Source organism: Schistocerca serialis, unplaced genomic scaffold (assembly GCF_023864345.2).
Source record: "Schistocerca serialis cubense isolate TAMUIC-IGC-003099 unplaced genomic scaffold, iqSchSeri2.2 HiC_scaffold_1400, whole genome shotgun sequence".
In the NCBI taxonomy this organism is placed as follows: domain Eukaryota; kingdom Metazoa; phylum Arthropoda; class Insecta; order Orthoptera; family Acrididae; genus Schistocerca; species Schistocerca serialis.
Window position 1 is genome coordinate 1765813 of NW_026047626.1, and position 23219 is coordinate 1789031.

At 42.5% G+C, this 23219-nt stretch overlaps 1 protein-coding gene across 4 annotated transcripts; it reads left to right on the forward strand.

Annotated features, from left to right (window-relative positions):
* Nucleotides 1–22351, forward strand: LOC126442680 (uncharacterized). 4 transcript variants are annotated; one of them, XM_050090734.1, is made up of 5 exons: nt 1–139; nt 2053–2139; nt 6710–6772; nt 20091–20154; nt 22032–22351. In XM_050090734.1, exons 2-5 carry the CDS (start codon nt 2071–2073, stop codon nt 22064–22066), a joined length of 231 nt encoding a protein of 76 aa, XP_049946691.1. In that variant the 5' UTR covers nt 1–139; nt 2053–2070; the 3' UTR covers nt 22067–22351. The 4 variants fall into 4 exon arrangements, with proteins under 4 accessions (XP_049946691.1, XP_049946688.1, XP_049946689.1 ...); XM_050090731.1 differs by lacking the exon at nt 20091–20154; XM_050090732.1 differs by lacking the exon at nt 20091–20154 and having other exon boundaries at nt 15–84.
* Nucleotides 22352–23219: the final 868 nt, after the last annotated feature.

Consider the following 23219-nt stretch of genomic DNA (forward strand, 5'->3'; position numbering starts at 1 on the left):
TGACCACAGCAGCTGACGGCTGTAGAGTTTAGTAGTTCGTGTCATGCGTTTGTACGGTATTATGTTGCGTTTTCTGTGTAATATGTAAGTGATTTGATGGTGGAGACAGGAAATCACGGAAAGACGCATATTGAGTGTGGTACTAAGTCAATACTTAATTATCATTACAGCTAACTGCCTCGAATGAAGTAGTTTGCCAATGCCTTGTAATGATGCTACAGTAACTGTTCGTATAGTTATTACATCGGTTTAATTTCATTTATTGGGCACATTTGAATGATAAGTTTGTTCCACATTTAATTCTTGCATCATCTTTGGCGCCTCTCGTTATGGTTTGAGATAGCCTTAGAATTTCGTAAGTAATTATTTCAGGTTATGTGTATCAGAACCAAACACTTGTTATTTTCAGTGAGCTTATGTTTCCGCATTGCGAGCAGGTGGTGACTAGTGTTTAGACAAACATATTAGTGCACATTACGTACCTGTGCTGTTCGGCAATTACGAAAAATACCAGATCGACGTGTTGGTATGTAATATGCCTGCTGTTTTCGTTCTGTCCGATATAATTGCTGAATGTTACCCGTGATTTAGCAAAAGAACCGCCAGAAATTTTGATGTGTTGTCTGTAATTACCGGAAAAGTGTATATGCTGTGGTGGTTAGAGAAAGTGAAGGTCAATGTGAAATACTTTGCGATTGACGAAAAAAGACCCTCATGAAGTTCACACGCCCGCTGCATTCATATTGTTATATTTACTTGTGTTATGCATGCGAAGTTCGGTAACAATATTTGTGAAGGAAGGAATAGGGACAGTAAGAGTTAACTTTAATCTGTAGTTCGCCCGGGTTGTAGCGCAAACAGTTGTACTGTCGATACATCAGATTCGTTAGCACGCGTTAATACAGAGTATCAGGGATTGGTTACGTTGGTATGAAAGAGAATGCTGTAGAGGGAATTCATTGTGTTGCGTTTTCCATGGATTTTCAATGTGCCTATGTGCTCCATAGTTTAGTAAATAGTGTTAACTGCTGTTTGTAGTAATATGCACGTTTCAATCTATGGAAGGATATGGGAAATGTAAGGCCTAATGGGTATGTGTAATTTCCATCGACAAAAGTATCCCAAAACCACAGAACATTGTCATGGGTACGCTTATGAGAAAGTAATTTCACCAAGTCTTGTTAGAGCAATTTAATCGGTGTTAAATCTTGACAGTCATTTATTTATTTTTCCATGCAACGTTCAGGCAGCAGTGTGTGTTTTTTAGTGACTGGGTAAAGATTGCAGCATTGCGCTATATTGAGTTGATAATGTTGCTATAGATGACTGTATAAGGAAACAGTTGTTAAAAATACATACTAAACTGACTGAAAAAGAAGAAAGTTCTGTCTGTATGGGTTGATTTTAATGTTCGGCTTTTCTAAATACCATGAGCAAATATGGGTTTATAGATTGATAGAAAGTGCAGCCAGTATGATTGAGAAATAATTCTTTTCTGTCCTTGCATACATTGATAAGAACACAATTATAAACCTCTTACATTATTCTATATATTCAGGAATTTGCAGGATACATTGACAGGCTTATATATAGCTCGATACTCATTTAATCTTTTATTCTTCATACGTAAAATTGTCTACAGTAAATAGATTTGTCTGGTAAACTCACTTTATCTTAGTTGCTTCACATGACACTTAGAAATTTATGTGGAGAAAGCAAGATGTGTCAGCTACCATATTCAGAATAGGATTGTATACCACAAGCAAATGCTACTAAGTAACAGCAGTAACTGTAAGTCATTTGTTTCCATTGTGTGTGGTTTTTGTTTTCTGTCAAATTGAGTTTTGTATTCCATTAATGACAGTGAGGCTTCAGAGTCCTCATAACAAGAAAGTTGTAAATCAGTTCTTTTTATCAGGTTCTTTGTTCCTCAGCCAGTTTTAAATTTTTAATATGCATTGACTCGTTTTCTGCAGCCAGAAAATGCTGCCTGTGAACTATGTTGAATAGTGACAATTTAAACAATATCACTTTTGCTTTCTTGTTTTTCAGTGGATTAGGAGAGCACTCATGGACTCCAAGGGAACTAGTTGCCTGAAAAAAGAGAACAATGAAGTATATGCTGAACCAGGTTCCTTGGTAAATAGCTTCTTGTGTTTTTTACCATTGTTTCATTAATTTCTCTGTGCAATGTGGTGTGTAAACAAGCAGATTACCTTCCTTGTTGTTTGTCAGATGAAATATTTGGGGGTCGACAGAAGCGTCCGATCCCACGCGTCGGCTTTGACCCGTGACGTAAGGGTGTTGTTGTGTGTGACGTCATGATGGCGCGGAGTTTGGTTTGTGAGTGTGGCGTGTTTGTAGATGTCGTCGTGTTCTGGTTTGTTGTGCGCTTTGGTGATATGTTCAGGGTTTTCGTTTGTGTGGTGTAATGGGCTCAGTTTGCTTTCACTCATTATCCAGAATTGTTAAAGTGACGGCTGTGTTTGTAGTGGAGTTCGTTTCAGTGAGTTAATGATTTTGTGTGAAGGTTAATTTAGTGTTGTTCGCTGTACATTGTGTGGCAATTTTAGTAAAATTAATCGGTTGTTGTTTTTGTTCAGGAATGGATATGACGCATAAAATTAACAGTGCGCAGGTCAAGGGAAGTGTTCGATCCCAATGTGTGGCTGTTTATGTTGGTATCCGGAGATGTGTATGAGCTATATAGGCCAAGGGAAGTGTTTGAGCCGAATTTATGGTATCGGGAGCTGCTGTTGAGCTATATAGGTCAAGGGAAGTGTCCGATTCCAGAAGATGTGTTTAGTGGTATTTGGGGAGTTTTGTGATGTAGGTTTTTTCGTCGTTTTGTGTGGTTTCGTATGGGGGTGGGTGTCTAAATTTGTTTATATTTAGTTTGACCACACTCAAAAACACCCCATTTCCCGCGCTTGTCCCGTTAGTGTCGTTAGGCTTTTTGTGGAAAGTGTATGTGTTTGTTTTTCGATGTATTTTCGTCCTCATAATGTGTTTGTACTGACTGTATATGCGCCATATTGGAAACGTGGTTTATGGTCGTTTCCGCCATATTTGTGACATCATGGGTCAAAGCAGACCGGCGGGATCGGACGCTTCCGTATTTCCAATATTGGGTACTGGCTGTTGGTTTTGATTCTTGACCAAATGAAGTTGTGACTCTTGGCTGTGCAACATATTTGCAATGGATTGGTATCTTGTAGTATATAATGCTGCTCTCCAATATTTAATTTGTTTTAAAATTTCTGTAGCTTATTGTTATTGTGATGTTTGAATGCCAGTAGTTAATAATTACAGGTTTGTTGTCTGCTAGGAAATTGTCACATGTTCTTGAACTATTGTAGTGTTCGCAATCACTTATTACAAATTAATTTTCTACTTTGAGATTTAGTTTGGTGTGTTGTTAACGTCTAGATTTGTTCCTTTCTTAGAAAGTGGTATTATTAATGGATATGAGTAGGACTTTACTTGCTAGAGTGCAGATGATTCAGCTGCTACTGTAGATCAGTTGTATGGCTTGCTGGATGAATTAATCAGATGCTCTATTTGTGGTCAGTTTTTAAGTTGACCATAGTTGCTTTCTCAGACAAGAGGGGATATATATATGAGGACTTATTGCAAAGATAATAGTTGGTAGTCTATTTGTCATGGTGCCTGATGGTGAAATCTAAACTCATGACATACAATATTGTTTTCCTGGTGTATTATTTTTGCTATTGCTCATCTAATTGGTTTTATTCACTCAATGTTCTTGTTAGCAATATTACTGTTCGTGATCAGTTTTTGATTTGGGGGTAGGTATTCAGAATCTATTAAATTTAGGGAAGTGGTATGTGACAAAGAGCTCTTATTGAAATGCTTTAAGGAGCTTAAATACTATTAAATGAAAGAGCAGTTGGTAGTATAATTTACAACCCTAAGAAGGAAATGGTGGTAATGCTGATACTAAAAGAGTAAAGGAGTGTTACAGTTTTAACTACAGAATGTTTGCAATGCTCTTTAACGAGTAGATTTTCACATTACCACTCTAAATATTTGGTAACACATAAATTACATAAATATTAGTATAATCACAGAGTTCAACTATGTGGGCTCAAATATGACACATCTGTAACACACAACATATGCCTACGGATTTGGTGCTCATAAAAGAAATAATTATAGCAGAATGTCACTGTCAGCTTCTGGCAAATTAAAACATGCTAAAGCTACTGTTAGAGCTCACTTCTTGATTCAGTATTTCTGAGGTCAGCTGGATTTGAAGTTCCCAGTGTGTGGCCATCAACATTCTACGGATAATTCTCTCCTCATTGAACTTGTTTTGAAAATATATTGTTCATTTTTTACTTCATCAAAGTGCTGTAATTTGTGTTTTTGTAGCTAGATCAAAACACTTGTGACCCTATAAAGATGTCTTTGCTCTGCATCATTCATCTTGAAAGTTTATCTAGAAGCAGTGAAAACACAAATGTATACCCATGCTAGACAATGTCATGTTATGAAAGCACCCTTGACAGGTTTTATAAGTGTCAACTGCCAAAGTCTGGGTCAAGTAGGAACCTTCCTCTCCCCCCCCCCCCCCCCCTGAAGGAAGAAAACCTTTGTACTTTCAATGTCTCACTTAACTTTCTTTCTACGAACTTGGTGTTTGTAGTGTCTTGCTCATATTCAGGGTGTTCATTCTTCTAGTGGTACTGTAGGTCTAGCATTGATCTCAAAATGTAAGCAGTTGGTAAAGGCAAGTCATCGTAGATTTGGCACACATGCCTTCTTATCACTTCTTTTTGGAACAACTAAAGAAGTGATGACTACAATGCACTTTCATATCATGTGTTACATCTATATTGTAAATGTATCTGTTTTTCCATTAGCTCAAAGCTGTAGGACTGCGTGACTGAACAGTCGCTGTTCCAGATTTTCATGTGAGGTTGTATCTGAACTAGTCCAACGGTGAAAAGCAAAACTCAGTTGCCGATAACTCAGGTGCCTCAGTTACATTTTCCAAAGACCAGAGAAAGTAAAATCAAACACAGAAAATGTGGAGGTGATGCTGTGCTGCCTGTGGAATTGGTCAAGGACATAGGGTGACAGAATAGGGCTTCTAGGTGCAGTGTTGGGAGGCTGTACGGGGGGTGGGGGGGAGAGTTGTGGGGTAGGTGTGTGCAGTGCTAGAATGAGAGCAGGGTAGGGAGTAGGTGGGGCGGAGCATACAGACTAGTGAACATTGATGCTATGGGGGGTTATGGGGATGAGTGATATGTTGTAGGAAGAGTTTCCGTTTTGTACAATTTAGGGAAGTGCTGTCACCGTCTATGATCACATCCCCCAACACACATGACTTTGTCACTGAACAGTACCTTCCCCAGTGTCTGACTGTCTCCTAACCTACAGCCCATTCCTGGTTGCCATGTCCAACTACATTCTCACACACAATTACTTCTCTATTGAAGGGATTGCCTAGAAACAAATCTGCAGTACATCAAAGGCCAACTGTGTCACCATGTTCTGCAAATTTATTCATAGGCCACCTCGAGGATTCCTTACTAACCACCCAGAATCACAAACCATTCACCAGATCAAGATTCGTTGATGACATTTTTGTAATCTTATTGGTTTGTTTATTGAACCTGATCTGATTAAGTCCATCAGACCCTCTATTAAATTGGACCATGGTTTCCCTTTTTATATCATATTTTTCTGAAACTAAGTTTTAATATGGCAAATAGTATTACAATGATTTGAGTGTCTGAAGTTGCAGTGTCAGTGAATAATACTATGAACTAAAAGTTAATACTGGCAGTTCTTCTACTACTGCAGTTGCTACCACTAGTGGTTCTGGTAGTGGCGGTGATGAAAGAATTTCTAGGTGTGCAAGGTAGACTTTTTCTGATGCACAGTGTTATGGGGAAAGGAAATGTAAGGAGACTCCACCAGCTAAGAATATTGGGAAACAATGTGGTTTGAAGGAAATGCTAAGGGTCACACTGAGGCATGCACAGCCTAAAATTTCCTTTACAGGCTTTTCCTAGAAACGGAATTCCCATGCCTTGTCTTGTCAGTCACAAATACAGAAGCGTCAGATTCCACCCATCTGCTTTGACCCATGACGTCACAAATATGGTGGAAACGAACATACACTAAGACTACAATATGGCGCCTATGATGTCATTACATAAACATGACCACTAACACGAAAATACAATTAAAAACCAACACACACGTTCCACAAAAACCTAAGGAAACTAACGGGGCAAGCGTGGGAAATTGGGGGTTTTTGGGTGGGGACAAAGTAAATACGAACAAATTTAGACACACACCACCATACTAAACGACACAAAACGACAAAAAAGATGGCACAAAACTACTCAAATTCATATAAAATACTTAATGATGAGTAAATAAAGATTATGGAAGTAGGAAATATGATCGAAAAAAAGCAGCATAGGAAAATGAAGTGCAAGATGCTAATAAATTTTCAAATATGTTGTCACTGATAATTCATATAACTTTTTGATCATTACCATTGAAATGCACCTTACTGACTGTCACTGAGAAAGCCACTCTCTGAAAAGAATGAGTCATTTATTCTTTCGAAGTGTCATAGACTTACAATATGTGATACTTGTTTGTAATATATCTAAAATTGTCTTCCTAAAAGAACTCCTTGCAGATATTTTTTTACTATTCACCACAGGTTCAGTTACACACATCTACCATGAAAGTAAAAGAAGAATTGGATGAGCAAGTGAACCAACAGGTAAGTCTAGAATTTGTGTGACTGTATGAAACTAAGCAGTGTTATGTTACGGCTCAGTTTTGGTGAATATAATATAGATTGGCTTGATGCGCTTGTCCATGGCAGTCTACCCTCTATAAACCTCTTAATCTCTGATGACTGTCACCTACTACATCCATTCGAACTTGCTTTTTGTCTTCATGCCATAGTCTCCCTCTACACTTTTTACCCTCACATACCCCTCCATTACCAAACTGACTATCCCTAGATGCCTCAGAATTTGTGCTATTAACAGGTCCCTTGTGTTAGTGAAATTGGTCCCTATGTTCCTCCCTCATTTGTTTCGTCTACCCATCAAATCTTCAGCATTCTTCTGTAGCACATTCCAGATGCTTCCATTCTCATCTTGTCTGAATTGCCTATCATTTATGTTTGACTTCCATACAGGGCTGCACTGCAAATATCTTCAGAAAATACTTCCTAACACTTAAATTTATATTAGATGTGAACAGTCCTCTTTATTAGGCACATGTTCCTTGATATTCCTAGTCTTCACTTTATTTCTTTCTTACTTCAGCCATTGTCAGTTACTTTGGTGCCCAAATAGCAAAAGTTGTCTGCTACTTTTAGTGTCTCATTTTCTAGTTGAAACTCAACATTGATAGATCTATTTCAGCTAGATTCTATTGCTTTTATTGATGTTTGTTGTACAATCTCTTCTAGTAATACTATACAATTTTACTCTTCCAGTTTTTACCTCCCACAAATCCCTTCATTGACAATTTCAAGATGCTGGTTTTGTTTGATAGAATTACATTGTCTTTGGTAAATACACAGTTTCCTTTATCTTCCAGATTTCCTTCATGTCTTCATCGTACAGAGTGCATATCAGATGTGCGCTACAAGCCTGCCTCATTTCCTATTCAATGCTTCCCTTTCATGTCTTTCAGCTCTTACAACTGGAGTCTGGTTTCTGTGAAAGTTGCAAACAAACTTGGGCTTCCTGTCTATTTATTCTGCTGCTGTCCAAATTCCAAAGAGTGCAGTCAACTCCACATTCTCAAAAGCATTTCAGTAAATCTGCAAAAGCTGTAAACACAATTTTGTCTTTCTTTAACTCTTCTAAGGTAAGCCATAGTATCAGTATTGCCTTGTATTACATGTTCCTGGTACCCAAAGTGATCTTATGTAAGGTTAACCCTCTAAAAGCTTTTCCATTCTTGCAAGCATGTCCTATTAATCTGATAATATTCACACCTGTTAGCACCTGCCTTTCTTCAAATTTGAATTATTGCATTCTGGTTGACGTATGACTGTACATCAACTATCTCATATCTTGCACAAAAGTGGAATAATTTTGTCATGGATGGCTTTCCCAAGTATCCCAATAATTCTGAGGGAATGTCATCAACTGCAATGGCCTTGTTAAGACTTTGCTCTTTCAGTGTTGTATCAAATTCTGGCCATCTCATAAAATCTCCAGTCTTGTCTACAACTACTTTCTTTCCCCTTTCTGGAGCAAGTTTGTTCCCCTTTGCCGTACAACCATTCTTGTTTAGCCATATTGCATGTTCTGTTAAAATCATTCCAGTAATGTCTGAATTCCCTTTTCTCTGTTTTAATAGCCACATGTTTGTATTTTCTCTTCTCATCAGTTAAATTCAGCATCTCGTGAGTTGTTAAGGTATTCGTACTAGGCCTTACTTTTTACCTATGTTTCCTCCTGCCTTCACTGTTTCATCTCCCAGTGTATAATTACCCTCTATGTATCACTTGCCCCCTGCGGGTTCGGGGGTTAGAATAGGCCCGCGGTATTCCTGCCTGTCGTAAGAGGCGACTAAAAGGAGTCTCAAACTTTTCGGCCTTCTGTGATGGTCCCCTGTTGGGTTTGACCTCCGTCTCTCAAAATTATTCCGAAGAGCGAGCCAATTGGGGAAGGGCACCTTACATGGTGCACTGTATCCTTCGTGCAATTAGACCTATTGCCGTCTTTCTCGTCGTTGCGATGGTGTCCCGCTCGTTTTCGATCTCATGGGCGATTACCACGCTGCACTCTGCAGTGTTTCTTTTAACTGTGACGACGACCTTGGCCATTTTTGCACCTAAGATCCAGCACGGTAGCCAGTCCGTTGTGGTGGGGTCGCCATGTACCCTCTTGGTTGTAGCCCCCTGACAACACAGGGATCGCTCTACTGATGCCTGCGCCGTTCACTCCCCACGTATGCCAAGGAGTAGATGCCCATCTCCCTGGGGCATCGGGACTCCCGGCAATGGCCATCCTGCCAGGTGGCCTTTGCTGTGGCTGGGTGGCGCCCGTGGGGAGGGCCCTTGGTCGGAGTAGGTGGCATCAGGGCGGATGACCCGCAATGAAGCGTGGTACATCATCTGTCGCTGGCGGCCAGCCGCCAGCAGTCTCTAAGCGTTCTCGGGCTCAATTTAATGCTGAAAAGTACAATCCGAAAACGTTCCCCTCTCTGGCCACGCCGTGGGAGGAACGTAAATCTCAGGATGGCAGTAGCACTTATTCGCCCCGATTCTTAGTTTGTACGAGAGCTGATGGGGAGTCTTTTCTCTCAACAAAGCCTCAGTTCTTCGTCGAGCATTTAGAGGACAAGTTTGGGGAGGTGGAGGGCTTGTCAAAAATGCGCTCTGGATCGGTCCTGATCCAAACGGCATCCTCTGCCCAGTCACGACGGTTACTTGCTTGTGATAAGTTGGGGGATGTTGCTGTTACGATCACACCGCATAAGAGTTTAAATATGGTCCAGGGAGTTATTTACCATAAGGACCTTCTTTTGCAGTCTGATGACGAGCTGCGCGCCAACTTAGAGCGCAGAGGTGTACATTTCGTCCGGCGCGTTCATCGGGGTCCGAAGGAAAATCAGATAGCTACCGGTGCCTTCATCTTGGCCTTCGAGGGTGATACGTTACCGGAAAAGGTCAAGGTGATGGTCTACCGATGTGACGTCAGGCCCTATATTCCTCCCCCGATGCGGTGCTTCAAGTGCTGGAAGTTTGGCCATATGTCTTCCCGCTGCACTTCCAGCCTCACATGTCGAGATTGCGGACGCCCGTCTCATCCCGATACTCCATGTGCCCCGCCTCCCATCTGTGTCAACTGCGGGGAGCACCATTCACCTTGCTCGCCAGACTGCAGAATCTTCCAGAAAGAACGCAAAATCATGGAATATAAGACCCTGGACCGACTGACTTATACTGAAGCCAAGCGGAAATACGACCGATTACATCCCGTGCGAATGACGTCATCCTACGCCGCCGCTACGGCACCTGTGCCCGCCCCATCAGTTTCACGACTTCCAGCCAGCTCGATAACCAGTAAGACTCCTCCTGCCCCCTTGCCAGTGGGGGGCTCTACCCACCGGGTTGCTCCTGCGCCACCTACCTCAGGGGCAACACCATCCCCCCCATCAGGGACGTCCGTCCCTGCTTCTAAGCCGGAGAAGTGTCCAACTTCTTCGGCTTCTCACGCTCGCAAGGGGTCCCTCGGGTCCCTCCCTTCTCAGGTTTCCACCAGTGGGAAGGCTGGCGACCGCCAGTGGCGTAAGTGCCCGCAATCAGCTGGTCGACGGGCTTCACGATCCTCCTCAGTCCCGGAGACTGAATCGGTGAAGCCCTCCCAGCCAGTTAAACCCAAGGAGCAGCGTGAGAAATCAAAGAAGAAGAGCTCTAAGCCCAAGGAACTCGCGGTGGCAGCCACCCCACCGCCACCTTACAGCTCTGCGTCTGAGGACGAGGTGGAGATCCTGGCGTCCGCTGAGGACCTAGAACTCGCCGGTCCCTCGGACGCCATGGATAACACTAGCACGGGTGCTCAATCGGAGGCAGCAGGTGACCCAGCGGCGTAATCTGCCTTCCCCGTCCTGTCACGCCTTTCTCAGCCATGGACAATACCATCCTCCAGTGGAACTGCAGCGGTTTCTTCCACCATTTAGCTGAGCTCCGCCAACTTCTCAGCCTTCGCCCTTTCTTCTGCATTGCTCTCCAGGAAACTTGGTTTCCGGCGATGCGAACCCCCGCCCTCCGTGGCTATCGGGGTTATTACAAGAACCGAGCAGCTTATGAAAGGGTGTCTGGTGGCGTCTGCATTTATGTCCTTCACACTCTGCACAGCGAGTCTGTCCCTCTCCAGACGCCTTTAGAGGCTGTCGCTGTACGCGTGTGGACGCCACAGGCTGTTACCGTCTGCAGTCTTTACATTCCACCGGATGGTGATGTCTCGCAGCATGTCCTGGCTGCACTGGTCGCCCAATTGCCGCCACCTTTCTTGCTATTGGGCGACTTCAACGCTCGTAACCCTCTGTGGGGTGGGTCAGTGGCAACAGGTCGAGGCGCCATCGTTGAGCATTTATTGTCGCAGCTCGATCTCTCGCTGTTAAATGATGGTGCCTTCACACACTTCAGTGTGGCGCATGGCACCTACTCCGCCATTGACCTTTCAATCTGTAGCCATAGCCTCTTACCGTCTGTCCAATGGAGTGTGCATGACGACCTGTGTGGTAGTGACCATTTTCCGATCTTTTTGTCACTACCACAGCGCCACTCTTCTGGGCGCCCTAGCAGATGGGCTCTGAATAAGGCTGACTGGGACTTGTTCTCCTCCACTGCCGCTTTTGAGCCTCTCTCTACCGATGACATTGATGCGGTGGTTCAATCGGTCACCACCGGCATCGTTACTGCTGCCGAATCTGCCATTCCCCATTCCTGCGGGTCCCCTCGGCGGAAGGCTGTGCCTTGGTGGTCGCCTGAGATCGCTGAAGCGATTAAAGATCGCCGGCGGGCGCTCCAGCGTCACAAGCGACACCCCTCCCTCGACCACCTTATCGCCTTCAAACGGCTGCGTGCGCGGGCCCGCCTCCTTATCCGCCAAGGCAAGAAGGAGTGCTGGGAGCGGTATGTGTCCACCATTGGCCTCCATGTCACTCCCTCGCAGGTCTGGGCCAAGATTCGACGCGTCTACGGCTATCGGCCACCTGCCAGCGTCCCTGCGCTCTCACTGAATGGAGCAGTTTGTACTGACTCCGACGTCATTGCCAATCGCTTAGCAGAGCATTTTGGTATGAGTTCCGCTTCTGCAAATTACCCCCAGGCCTTCCGCTCCATTAAAGAGCGGATGGAACGTCGGAGCCTTTCGTTTCGCACCAACCACCCAGAATCTTACAATGCTCCATTTAGTGAGTGGGAATTTCGCAGTGCCCTCGCTGCTTGCCCTGATACCGCTCCTGGGCCAGATGGCATCCACTGTCAGATGCTGAAACACCTTTCAGTGGACTGCCAGCGGCGCCTTCTCGATCTTTACAACCGTCTTTGGGTCGAGGGGGAGTTTCCGTCGCAGTGGCGGGAAGGCATTGTCATCCCCGTTTTGAAGCCTGGAAAGAACCCTCTGGAGGTGGACAGCTACCGTCCCATTAGCCTCACCAACGTTCTTTGCAAGTTGCTTGAACGGATGGTGAGCCGGCGCTTGCATTGGGTACTGGAGTCTCGGGGCCTTCTGGCTCCATCTCAGGGTGGGTTCCGTAAAGGCCGCTCCGCCGCCGACAATCTGGTGAGCCTGGAGTTGGCCATCCGTACTGCCTTTTCCCGCCGTCAGCACCTGGTCGCCGTCTTTTTCGACATGCGGAAGGCGTACGATACGACATGGCGTCATCACATTCTTTCTACGCTTCATGGATGGGGTCTTCGGGGTCCTCTGCCGATTTTTATCCGCAATTTTCTGTCGTGTCGTACCTTCCGCGTGCAAGTCGCGGCCTCGTATAGTTCCTCCCACGCCCAGGAGAACGGTGTGCCACAGGGCTCTGTTTTAAGTGTCTGTCTGTTTTTAATAGCCATTAACGGGCTTGCTGCGGCCGTGGGACATTCTGTCTCCGCTTCCCTGTATGCTGACGACTTCTGCCTTTATTACAGCTCTACTGGCATTGCAGCTGTTGAACGTCGGCTACAGGGCGCTATCCGTAAGGCGCAGTCTTGGGCTGTAGCGCATGGGTTTCAGTTTTCAGCAGCCAAGACCTGCGTTATGCATTTCTGCCGGCGCCGAACAGTCCATCCTGAGCCGCGGCTTTATCTTGCCGACGAACTCCTTGCTGTGGTGGAGACCCACAGGTTTTTGGGGGTGGTTTTCGATGCCCGGTTGACATGGCTGCCTCATATCCGGCAGCTCAAACAGACGTGTTGGCGGCATCTAAACGCTCTGAGATGCTTGAGCAACACCCGCTGGGGCGCCGACCGCTCTACACTGTTGCGGCTCTACCAGGCGTTAATCCAGTCCCGTCTGGATTATGGGAGCCTGGCTTATGGCTCAGCATCCCCATCTGCGTTACGGGTGCTGGACCCGATTCTCCACAGCGGGATACGCCTTGCCACTGGTGCTTTCCGCACCAGCCCTGTGGACAGCGTACTAGTGGAGGCAGGTGTACCTCCACTGCGGTTCCGACGCCAACGTTTGCTGGCCGCTTATGCTGCCCATGTACTAAGCTCGCCCGGGCATCCAAACTATCGCCTCCTGTTCCCGCGGTCGGTCGTCCGTATGCCAGAACGTCGGCCCCGGTCTGGTTGTACAATAGCGGTCCGCATCAAAGAGCTGCTCTCTGGGCTCCAGGGTTTCACTGTTCCACCTCCTTTCCGGGCTACTTTGCATACACCCCCATGGTGTGTCCGTCGCCCTAGCCTTCGGCTCGACTTGGCACAGGGCCCTAAGGACTCAGTCCCTCCTGAGGCCTTCCGCCGCCGCTTTTATTCCATCCTGGCCACGTATCAGGTCTCTGGTGTTGTTTACACTGACGGTTCGATGGTTGCTGGTCGAGTCGGATATGCGCTCACTCTAGGGGACCATTCCGAACAATGTTCCTTGCCGGATGGCTGCAGCGTTTACACTGCTGAACTGGTCGCCATCCTTCGTGCCCTAGAGTATATCCGCTCCTGCTCAGGTGAGTCCTTCGTTATCTGTAGCGATTCCCTGAGCGGTTTACGAGCTCTCGACCAGTGTTTCCCTCGTTCTCGTCTGGTGATGGCTATCCACGAGTCTCTGCATACTCTCGCCTGTTGCGGCCGCTCTGTGGTCTTTGTGTGGACCCCCGGTCATGTCGGTATCCCGGGTAACGAACATGTTGACCGCCTGGCGAAAGAGGCCACCAGCAAGCCATCTCTGGACGTTGGCCTCCCAGAGACTGATTTGCGGGCAGTCTTCCGCCGCAAAATCTTGGCGCTATGGGACGCTGAATGGCGGGAACTGACAATGCGCAATAAACTCCGTGCTGTCAAGGAGACGACGGCTGTGTGGCGGTCATCCCTGCGAGCCACTCGCAGGGACTCAGTAGTTCTTTGCCGGCTCCGCATTGGCCACTCCCGGCTGACACACAGTTATCTACTGCGCCAGGAGGACCCTCCTCTATGTCGCTGTGGGGCAGCTTTGACAGTGGCCCACATTTTGCTGGCCTGCCCCCTTTTAGCTGTGGTCAGGCAGACATTTGCGCTGCCTGCTACGCTCCCTGCCCTTTTAACAGACGACTCCACTATGGCTGACAAAGTTTTACGTTTTATTCGGGCAGGGGGATTTTATCATTTACTCTGAGTGTTTCTGTTTTCTTTTAATGATTTGTGTTGATTCTGGCCTTTGGCCTATGGTTTTACACTGATTTTTTAATGTGTTTCTCAGTGGTTGGCCTTTCCTTTTTATGTCTATGGTCGGCCAACCACCGTCACACTCTGTGTGGTTTTAGTTTGTTTTGTCTTGTCTTTGTCTCAGTATCTCTTGTTCTGTGTCGTCTGTGATCTCTTCTGTTCCTTGTTTTTATTCTCTGTGGGTGTTCTTTGTCTTTGGAAAAAGGGACCGATGACCATGGCAGTCTGGTCCCTTTAATCCCCCAAACCAACCAACCAATCTATGTATCACTTGTTGCCTAATGCTAATTTTCAAACTATCAATGATTTTTGGTTCATTCAACTTACCCAAATCCCATGTACTTAAATTCTACTTTTACCATTTCAACAACATTACTCTGCAGTTAATAAAAACAACTCTATCCAGAGTCCACATCTATCACTGGAAATGTTTTGTAGTTTACAATCCTGTTTTGAAATCTTTGTTTTTGACATTACATAATCTGCTTGAAACCTTATGGTTTCTCCACGTTATTCCACATACACAAGCTTCTTTCATGATACTTGAAACAAGTGTTTGCAGTGACTATTTCATGCAATGTGCAAAATTCTACCAGGCAGCTTCCCCCTTTCAGTCATTTATGCCATTGGATGTTCTCGTAACTATTGTGCATCCTGTTCCTACTATTGAATTTTGATGCAATTCATGCAATGTGCAAAATTCTACCAGATAGCTTCCCCCTTTCAGTCATTTATGCCATTGGATGTTCTCGTAACTATTGTGCATCCTGTTCCTACTATTGAATTTCATTACCTTCTAGAATTGGCTTTCATCTTCCTTAGCTATTGAATAATTACTCATCAAACTTTTTCCTATTCCATTCTTCTTCTGGTCTGGTTGCCATACAAATTTCTACCACTGTTGTATTTCCTTCGTGCCTATTTCAGCTATGGTAATTCATTGACATTGCTGTTGATAATAGCTTACTCATGTTCCTATTTTCTTGCTCATTACTAGAGCTCTCCCTGCATGACTCCTATTTGATTTTTTTGTAGATAATCCTGTACTGACCTGACCAGAAGTCTTGTACTTTCTGCCACTGCACTTCAGCTCTTACTACAACTGAATACAACCTATCAATGGTTCCTTTTTAAAGTCTCTAACCTCCCTAGGCTGTTGTCATCATCGTCAGTTCAGAGACTGGTTTCGTGTAGCTCTCCATACTACCCTATCCTCTGCAAGCTTCTTCATCTGAAAGTACGTACTGCACTCTACATCTTTTTGAATCTGCTTAGTGTATTCATCTCTTTGTCTCTCTCTCTCTTTGACTTTTACCCTCCACATAGCCCTCCTATACTAAATGGGGGATCCATTGATGCCTCAGAACATGTCCTACCAACAGATACCTTCTTCTAGTCAAGTTGTGCCACAAATTCCTCATCTCCCCAATTCTATTCAGTACCTCCTCATTAGTTACATGATCTACCTATCTAATCTTCACCATTCTTCCGTAGCACCACATTTCAAAAGCTTCTATTCTCTTACACACACACACACACACACACACACACACACACACACACACACACACACACACGCAGGGAGCTGAGATCACACTGCCAAGCTGTGCTCTCAGCTCTCTGAGACCGCGTGCGAATGAGTGTCTACTGCTGACAAAGGCCTTAATGGCCGAAAGCCTTAATTGTGTGAATCTTTTTATTGTGCCTATCATGACTCAGCATCACTGCTGTATCATGAGTAGCGACTTTCCTTCTCTGCTATTGTTACATTCCATTCTGGATTTTCCATTGTTTGATGTTTGCTTCTATTCTCTTCTTGTTTAAACTGTTTGTCATCGATTTCGTCAACTTACATACAAGACTACACTCCAAACAAATACTTACAGAAAAGAATTCCCAACAGTTAAATCTATACTCGATGTTAACAAATTTGTCTTCTCGAGAAAAGCTTTACCTGCCATTGCCACCGTACATTTTATATCCTGTGTACATTGACCATCATCAGTTATTTTGCTCCCCAAATAGGAAAACTCATATACTACTTTGTGTCTCATTTCCTAATATAAATCCCTCTGCATCACTGACTTAATTCGACTACATTCCATTATCCTCATTTCGCTTTTGTTGATGTTCATCTTATATTCTCCTTTCAATACACTGTTCCTTCTGTTCAACTGTTCTTCCAGGCACTTCACTGTCTCTGACATAATTAAAATGTTGTCAGCAAACCTCAAAGTTCTTATTTCTTCTCCATGGATTTTAATTTCTGCTCCGAATTTTTCTTTTGTTTTCCTCACTGCTTGCTCAGTATACAGATTCAATACCATCAGGGCTAGGCTACAACCCTGTCTGACACCCTTCCCAACTGCTCTTTCCCTTTCATGCCCCTCAACTCTTTATAACTGCTGTCTGGTTACTGTACGAATTGTACATATCCTTTTGTTCACTGTGTTTGATCCCTGCAACATTCAGAATTTGAGAGTAATCAAGTTAACATTGTCAAAAGGATTCTTCAAGTCTGCAAACGCTAGAAATATAGGTTTTCCTTTCCTTAATCTGTGTTGCAAGACAAGTTGTAGGGTCAGTATTGCCTCATGTTTTCAAACATTTCTATGGAATCAAAACCGATTTTTCCCAAGGTCAGCTTCTACCAGTTTTTCCATTCATCTGTAATGTATTCGTGTTAGTAATGTGCACCCATGACTTACCAAACTGGTTATTTTCATGTCTGTCAACACCTGCTTTCTTTGTGATTGGAATTATTATATTCTTCTTGAAGTCTGAGGGTATTTCACCTATCTCCTACATCCTACTCACCACATGGTAGAGGTCTGTCAGGGCTGGCCTTTCGAAGGCTATCAGTAGTTGTAATGGAATGTTGTATACTTTCAGGGCCTTGTTTCAACTCGGGTCTTTCATGGCTTTGTCAAACTTGTCACACAGTATCATTTCTCCCATTTCATCTTCATCTACATCATGTTCTATTTCCATATATTGCCCTCCAGTACATCGCCCTTCTATAGACACTCTATATAATCCTTCCACATTTCTGCTTTCTCTTCTTTGCTTAGAACTTGTTTTATGTCTGAGCTCTTGATTTTCATCCAAGTGCTTCTCTTTTCTCTAAAGATCTAATTTTCCTGTAGGCAGTATCTATCTTACCCCGTAGTGATATATACTTATCCTACTAAGGTATGTAATACTCCACACTCAGACATATAGACTGCCTGGCCTGCTTTTCTAACAACATCCTCCTGAGTCAACTCTGCCTGGAGATCTGAATGGGGGACTATTTTACCTCCTGAATATTTTGCCTAAGATAATTTCGTGCAGTAGAGCTGCATGCTCCTGAGAAGAAAAACAAAGAGACCTACAGTTTTGCATTGCTTTCAGCCATTTGCATTATTGGTACAGGAAGTTAGTTAATGCTACAAGGCCAGGTCAGTTGATAATACAGACCATTGCTCCTGCAACTGCTGAAAAGTATTTTGCCCCTCTTTAGGATCCATGTCTAAGTTTGATATTTCCTCAGATAATACTTATTTGTGTTTGCACCTAACACTGTTTTCAATGTTGTTGACATGCAAGCAACCCTGCCTCAACAGTGTCCATGGTTCATTTGGGGTGGGGACTGTGAACTATTGTTTAAAGTGCTGTCTTTGAGCAGGAGCAATAGTTCTAGCATGTATATCTATAGAATTACTTCATTATCTATATGAAGATAAATAACAATTCTGTATTACTGCATTGATACACATACAAACCAACAGATGAAAACTGTTGCTAGGTCTCAGATTTGAGGCTGTAACTCCTAGTTTCAGGATCAGTTACTTAAACAATTATCCTAACCAAGCATGCCTCCAGGGCTGCCAAGGGGATTTCACTTGGGTGTCCTCATAGATTTTCGTCTTAGGTTCAAGATTGGAAGGTCAGTGGCCAGCCAATTATTTGGTATAGCAGTATGATGGCGTTCTCCATAAAAGTAGAAACAAAAAATGCATTTGGCAATTGGGTGATTTGTGAGTGGTGGCAAGTGTAAAAAATGTATTGTATAGTTGTCTGTAGCTGAGTGCATAGGATAATATTATAATAATCATAAAATTAGTGGTTCAGATAACACTAAGTGCTACCATTTCTTTTAGTTTTATTTAAATTCCATATGTAAAAGAAATGGTTATTTTAATTCATGCTGAGTCATACTTTTCTAATAGTTATTTTTAGTTAAAAGTTACATGAAAATGCGAGTATTGTTAAAAAATTACATTTTGGTACAAAAATGGAGAGCATCAAATTGAAAATAAATAAATCTCACATGAATGTATCAAAATTTTTGTTTTAATATGTTGAATGATGAAAAAATATGTAATTTTTACCAAACCATTACAATTCAGTATTTGTTAAATTTGCGAGTTGTTAGTAGACTTGGAAGTTTTTAAAAAGTAGTAGTTCCTACTAGGAGATCCGAACCAGCAACTTTTTCATTAAGGCACTTTTATGCTATTCTTCCAATTACCAGCAATTGTGTTAATAAATAGGAAATGTTTTGTAGTAGGCAGCACTCAGAAGTCTTCTGATCTTCAAAGTCAATTTTTTTTAGTTTGGTTACTGCCTAGTGCTGGTTTAAGAAATAGATGTTCCAGCACTAAACTCCAAATACTGTAAATCTGAATGAAATTGAAGAGGATGATCTGCAAGATACCCTTTTCAGTCAAGTTCTTATTGTCACAGGGATGTGTCCATAATGGTTAAGGTGGCAGCCCATAAAATGCAAGAAATCCAGGTTTAACTTATCAGTGCACCCAAAATAAATTTTTACATCTGTTGTTAGACAAATCTCTAATATTAGACAGTCAGTAGATCACTATGTGAACGTTTGTGATTAGCTTAAATCACCCGGTATTCAAAATTGTATTGGCTGATTGCAATCAGCAGAACAGTGAGTGAATAGAGCAGTCAATTTTACTTGATGAATGACTATAGGATTCATTTTTATTCATGCAGACGAACTGTTTTCTTTCCAAAATCATATAGGAGAACAAAATTATCTGCTGTTTAGGTCTTTAGCTCCAAACATGTTTGCTGTGCCTCTTCTTACAACTTGAAATGAACTGTGCATTTTTCTATTCCCATGACACACCACTTTTCCATAAAATAACAGTTCCATTGCCACAGGTGATCCTGCAACATCCACTTGTTTTATTTCATCTGATGGCTTCCTCTTCAGGTCTAGTGGTAAATTGTGTAGAAAAAGTTTGGTTTTTCCTTCTCCCTCCTGTCCCCACATTAGTCAATTATGTATGTGTAATTTTAGTATCTGTGCTGTAGTAAGAAATGTAAAATGCATTTTTATCTTCTTTAGTGGAGAAAATTTCTAAGGCAAAGCATTGTAATTATGTCTTTTCTGTTACTGTCTTCCGTTTTGCTACAATCTGCATCATTGTCTACTATCTACTGTAGAGATGTCTTTGATCCCTTTCCTAACATTTTTGTTCAGAACTTCTGGGGTTTTCGTTTTTTGTTTCATGTTTTGCAAGATATGATGTTGCTTATAAATTAATGAAAGCTTCTTATATAAGCTGTCTTGGTGGTTCCCATATGTTCAACTTGTGGTTGGCCATGGGGATTCAGGGGATTTAGCTTCATTTGAATTTGCTGTACAGATATCTGCTGTCATGTAACTATGTAATGTTGTTAACATTTGCAGGTCCTCACCGTATTCCCCATGCTGGGTGTATTGGCTGTTTGGTCATGTCTGATCACTTTATCAGGTTTGTTAGGCAGAAGTATGTTCCTGTCTTCCAGAGTTTGTTTTTAACAGTAGCAATCTGTGATGCTTCAGTAGTCCAGTGCTCATGTTCCAATCTCTGTAATTAGAGAATTTATTATTTTGGGCATGTCTATTACTAACAGAATAAATATTTTCCTGTTGTGTGGTTTTTCTAAACAGTTACACAGGCTAATTTTGGGAAAACATGTTTTGTAGATTTTCACAGGAATTTTTGTTTTCACAGCTGTGCTAATGTCACAGGACATCATTTTGAGATGAGAGTTCAGTTTGTCCTCTCAAAATTTAGATCTACATTTTGCATGGATTCTCTAAATCTCTTCAATGAAATGGATGGACAGCAGGGGTCATGTTGTCTATATTTGGTCAACCTCATGTCATGTTGTACTTTATTGATGTAATTTTCCTCCAAATCTTTTTCACTGTTTGAATTAATGCATCTTCAATTATGTAGCTGACAAGTATATATATCCTGTCACTGCAGTATGATAGAGGATTTTGATTTGTATACAATATTTACCAGACTATTTCTTAAGCATTAATGTACTATGGTGGGTGGATGTTGGAACTTAGTTACTTTTTCCACATCACATTTGACACTTCAGAATTATTTTTTCCTCACATTTGATACTTACCTGCATGCAGATTCCAAATTTCAGTAACATTCAATGAGATAAATGCAGATTTATCTTATTGTCCAGTGCTGATTTTTCATGATAATGTATTACTGCCTGTGTTCTGTGGTGCATCTTTCTAGTGGGTCCTTGGCATGGAATATCTGATTTTGTAGCTAATTATTTCTAGTTTTCCTTCCAGTGTTGTGTACAATGCCACTGTTAGTTAATGAAACTCTGGATCTTGTCTTGAATGCATATACACTTTTCTAAGAGTAAGAGGATTGCTTATTGAATGGGTGTGAGGCTACAAATTCAAGTGTTCTTTGTTCCATCCCAGGCATCATCCGTCACTTTTTCACATGGGAATTGTCTATGTGGAAAATGACAGTTTCCATTCCATTGTGAAGCTCTAGGTCCTCATGTAACTTACTGTGTCAGTGAGTTCAAAAGTTGGAGGAAGCCAGTGGTGTACCACATCCAGTAAGACAATGTCTAACGGAGCACTAAGGTGTTCATAACTAACTCCAGGTTGTTGAAAGCTTTACTTTTACTTCAGGTTTGCATTAGTTTTTGTGACATTAGACATGTATTTTCCTCAGTACCAAAATTTGGTGACCCACACTTAGATCTGCATTTAACTGCTTATTGTCTTTACAGGTGGTTTTCTGACCTAAAAAATGCATTCTGCATATAACATGCTAGTTGCTTAGTTTCTTCTTGACCATAGTGCCATCATTGGCTTTGCAGAGGCACCCTATCATCTTCCACTGAATAACTTAGGTCAGAAAATAGGGAGCTGAGATCATCATAAAATCAAATGCTCTTATTGGAGCCTGCACCTTGGCACATTCAGAGGGGCGGGGGGAGGGGACAGAGAGAGAGAGAGAGAGAGAGAGAGAGAGAGAGAGAGAGAGAGAGAGGAGGAGTAGTAGTGCTAGTAGTAGCTTCTTGGCAAGGATGAAATAATCTCTGCTTGGTTGATATCTGATGTGTCTACCTCCAAGGTAAACAGAACTTTGATTTCAAATGTTCATCATGTTTTTCTGACATTTCCTACGTCCTGTAGGACCTCCTCAGTATGAATCAATTGGAATGAAAGTAATTCTAATTTAATGTGACACATTTTCTTGTTACCTAATGCCAGTAAGTGAATACATGTGACCAATAGCTTTTTAGCCCCACTTGATGTGTAACACAAGCACAAGAACAGAAGCTTTGAATTTGCCATTCTTTCTTTTTCCAGTTTCTTCAAGATCCACCAAGGATTGTAATGCCTAGTCTTCGTATAAAGCAAGACCTAGAACTGAAACGGGATTTAGATGGCGTCGAGCATGATGTAAGTTTTCACATCGGTGATGCATTGTGCATGAAGTACTGTATGAATATCATGAAATGCATTGGGTGCAGTAAATTCCAGTGATCATAAATGATGAATCATTAAAACCTAGGATATTAGCACTTCTCCAGAATTTTTATAGTATTTCAATTGACTGTATGTATATTGTTCTGTTGTATGTAATGGTATTTGAATGAAACTTGTAGGAAACATAAGTTTATTAACTGTAACACATCGTAATTTTATTGTACATGTAAATAATAAATGTCTCAAATTCATTCTTGGAACAAATGTACCAAAGACGACTTCTTTGCAGCAGCTGTCAATTTGTCTGTGTCACAGTTCTGTAATAGAAAAGATGTAAGATGTAAAGCAATCAACTGTAAGCAGTATGTTATCAGATAAGTATGGTATTTGTCATACTATTTCTTTTCTCTGAAGTATTTAATGAAAAACATACTGCATTACTGAAATTATGTTTGCTCTGTGTAAAGACAATCGGTTTATCCAGTATGCATGACATAAATGTACAGTGTATGCTTATCCCAAACTGCCTGCAAAGAGAAAACATTGTGATAGCAAGAATTCTTGTAAAGAGCATTAAATTTAGCACATTACAGTGATAGTGTGTGAAATTCCATATTCATTTATCACCATAGTGTATTAAATTTAATGCTGATGAAGGTTTCTCAGGTCTTCAGCTGCATGGTAGTGCTGATATCTTGCAACGTTTCAGGAATTGTCATACTACCCATCTTCTGGCGAAGTGTTCAGATTGGTGGAGAGCGGGTTATTTATATGTGCAGTCACCCCTCTCAACTAGACCTTGGGTAGCCACGGTGGGCCAATGGCGGGCACACAGTGATGATGACAGTCACCCTTGGCAGCCATGTTTGGTTCTCGGTGTAAGTATTCTGTCTACGTCCATGGCAGAGGACGTTGACGGGTAAGCTCCCGATGGACTGCTGCTATCGCAGAGTTCCATGCTGCGCCGAGTTAGGATCCCTCATCTCTGTTGACCAGATTGTTGTGAAACCTTATTTCTATGGATTCTTTGATAATGCTTTCCCATAAGCCAGATGCTCGGCACTGTAC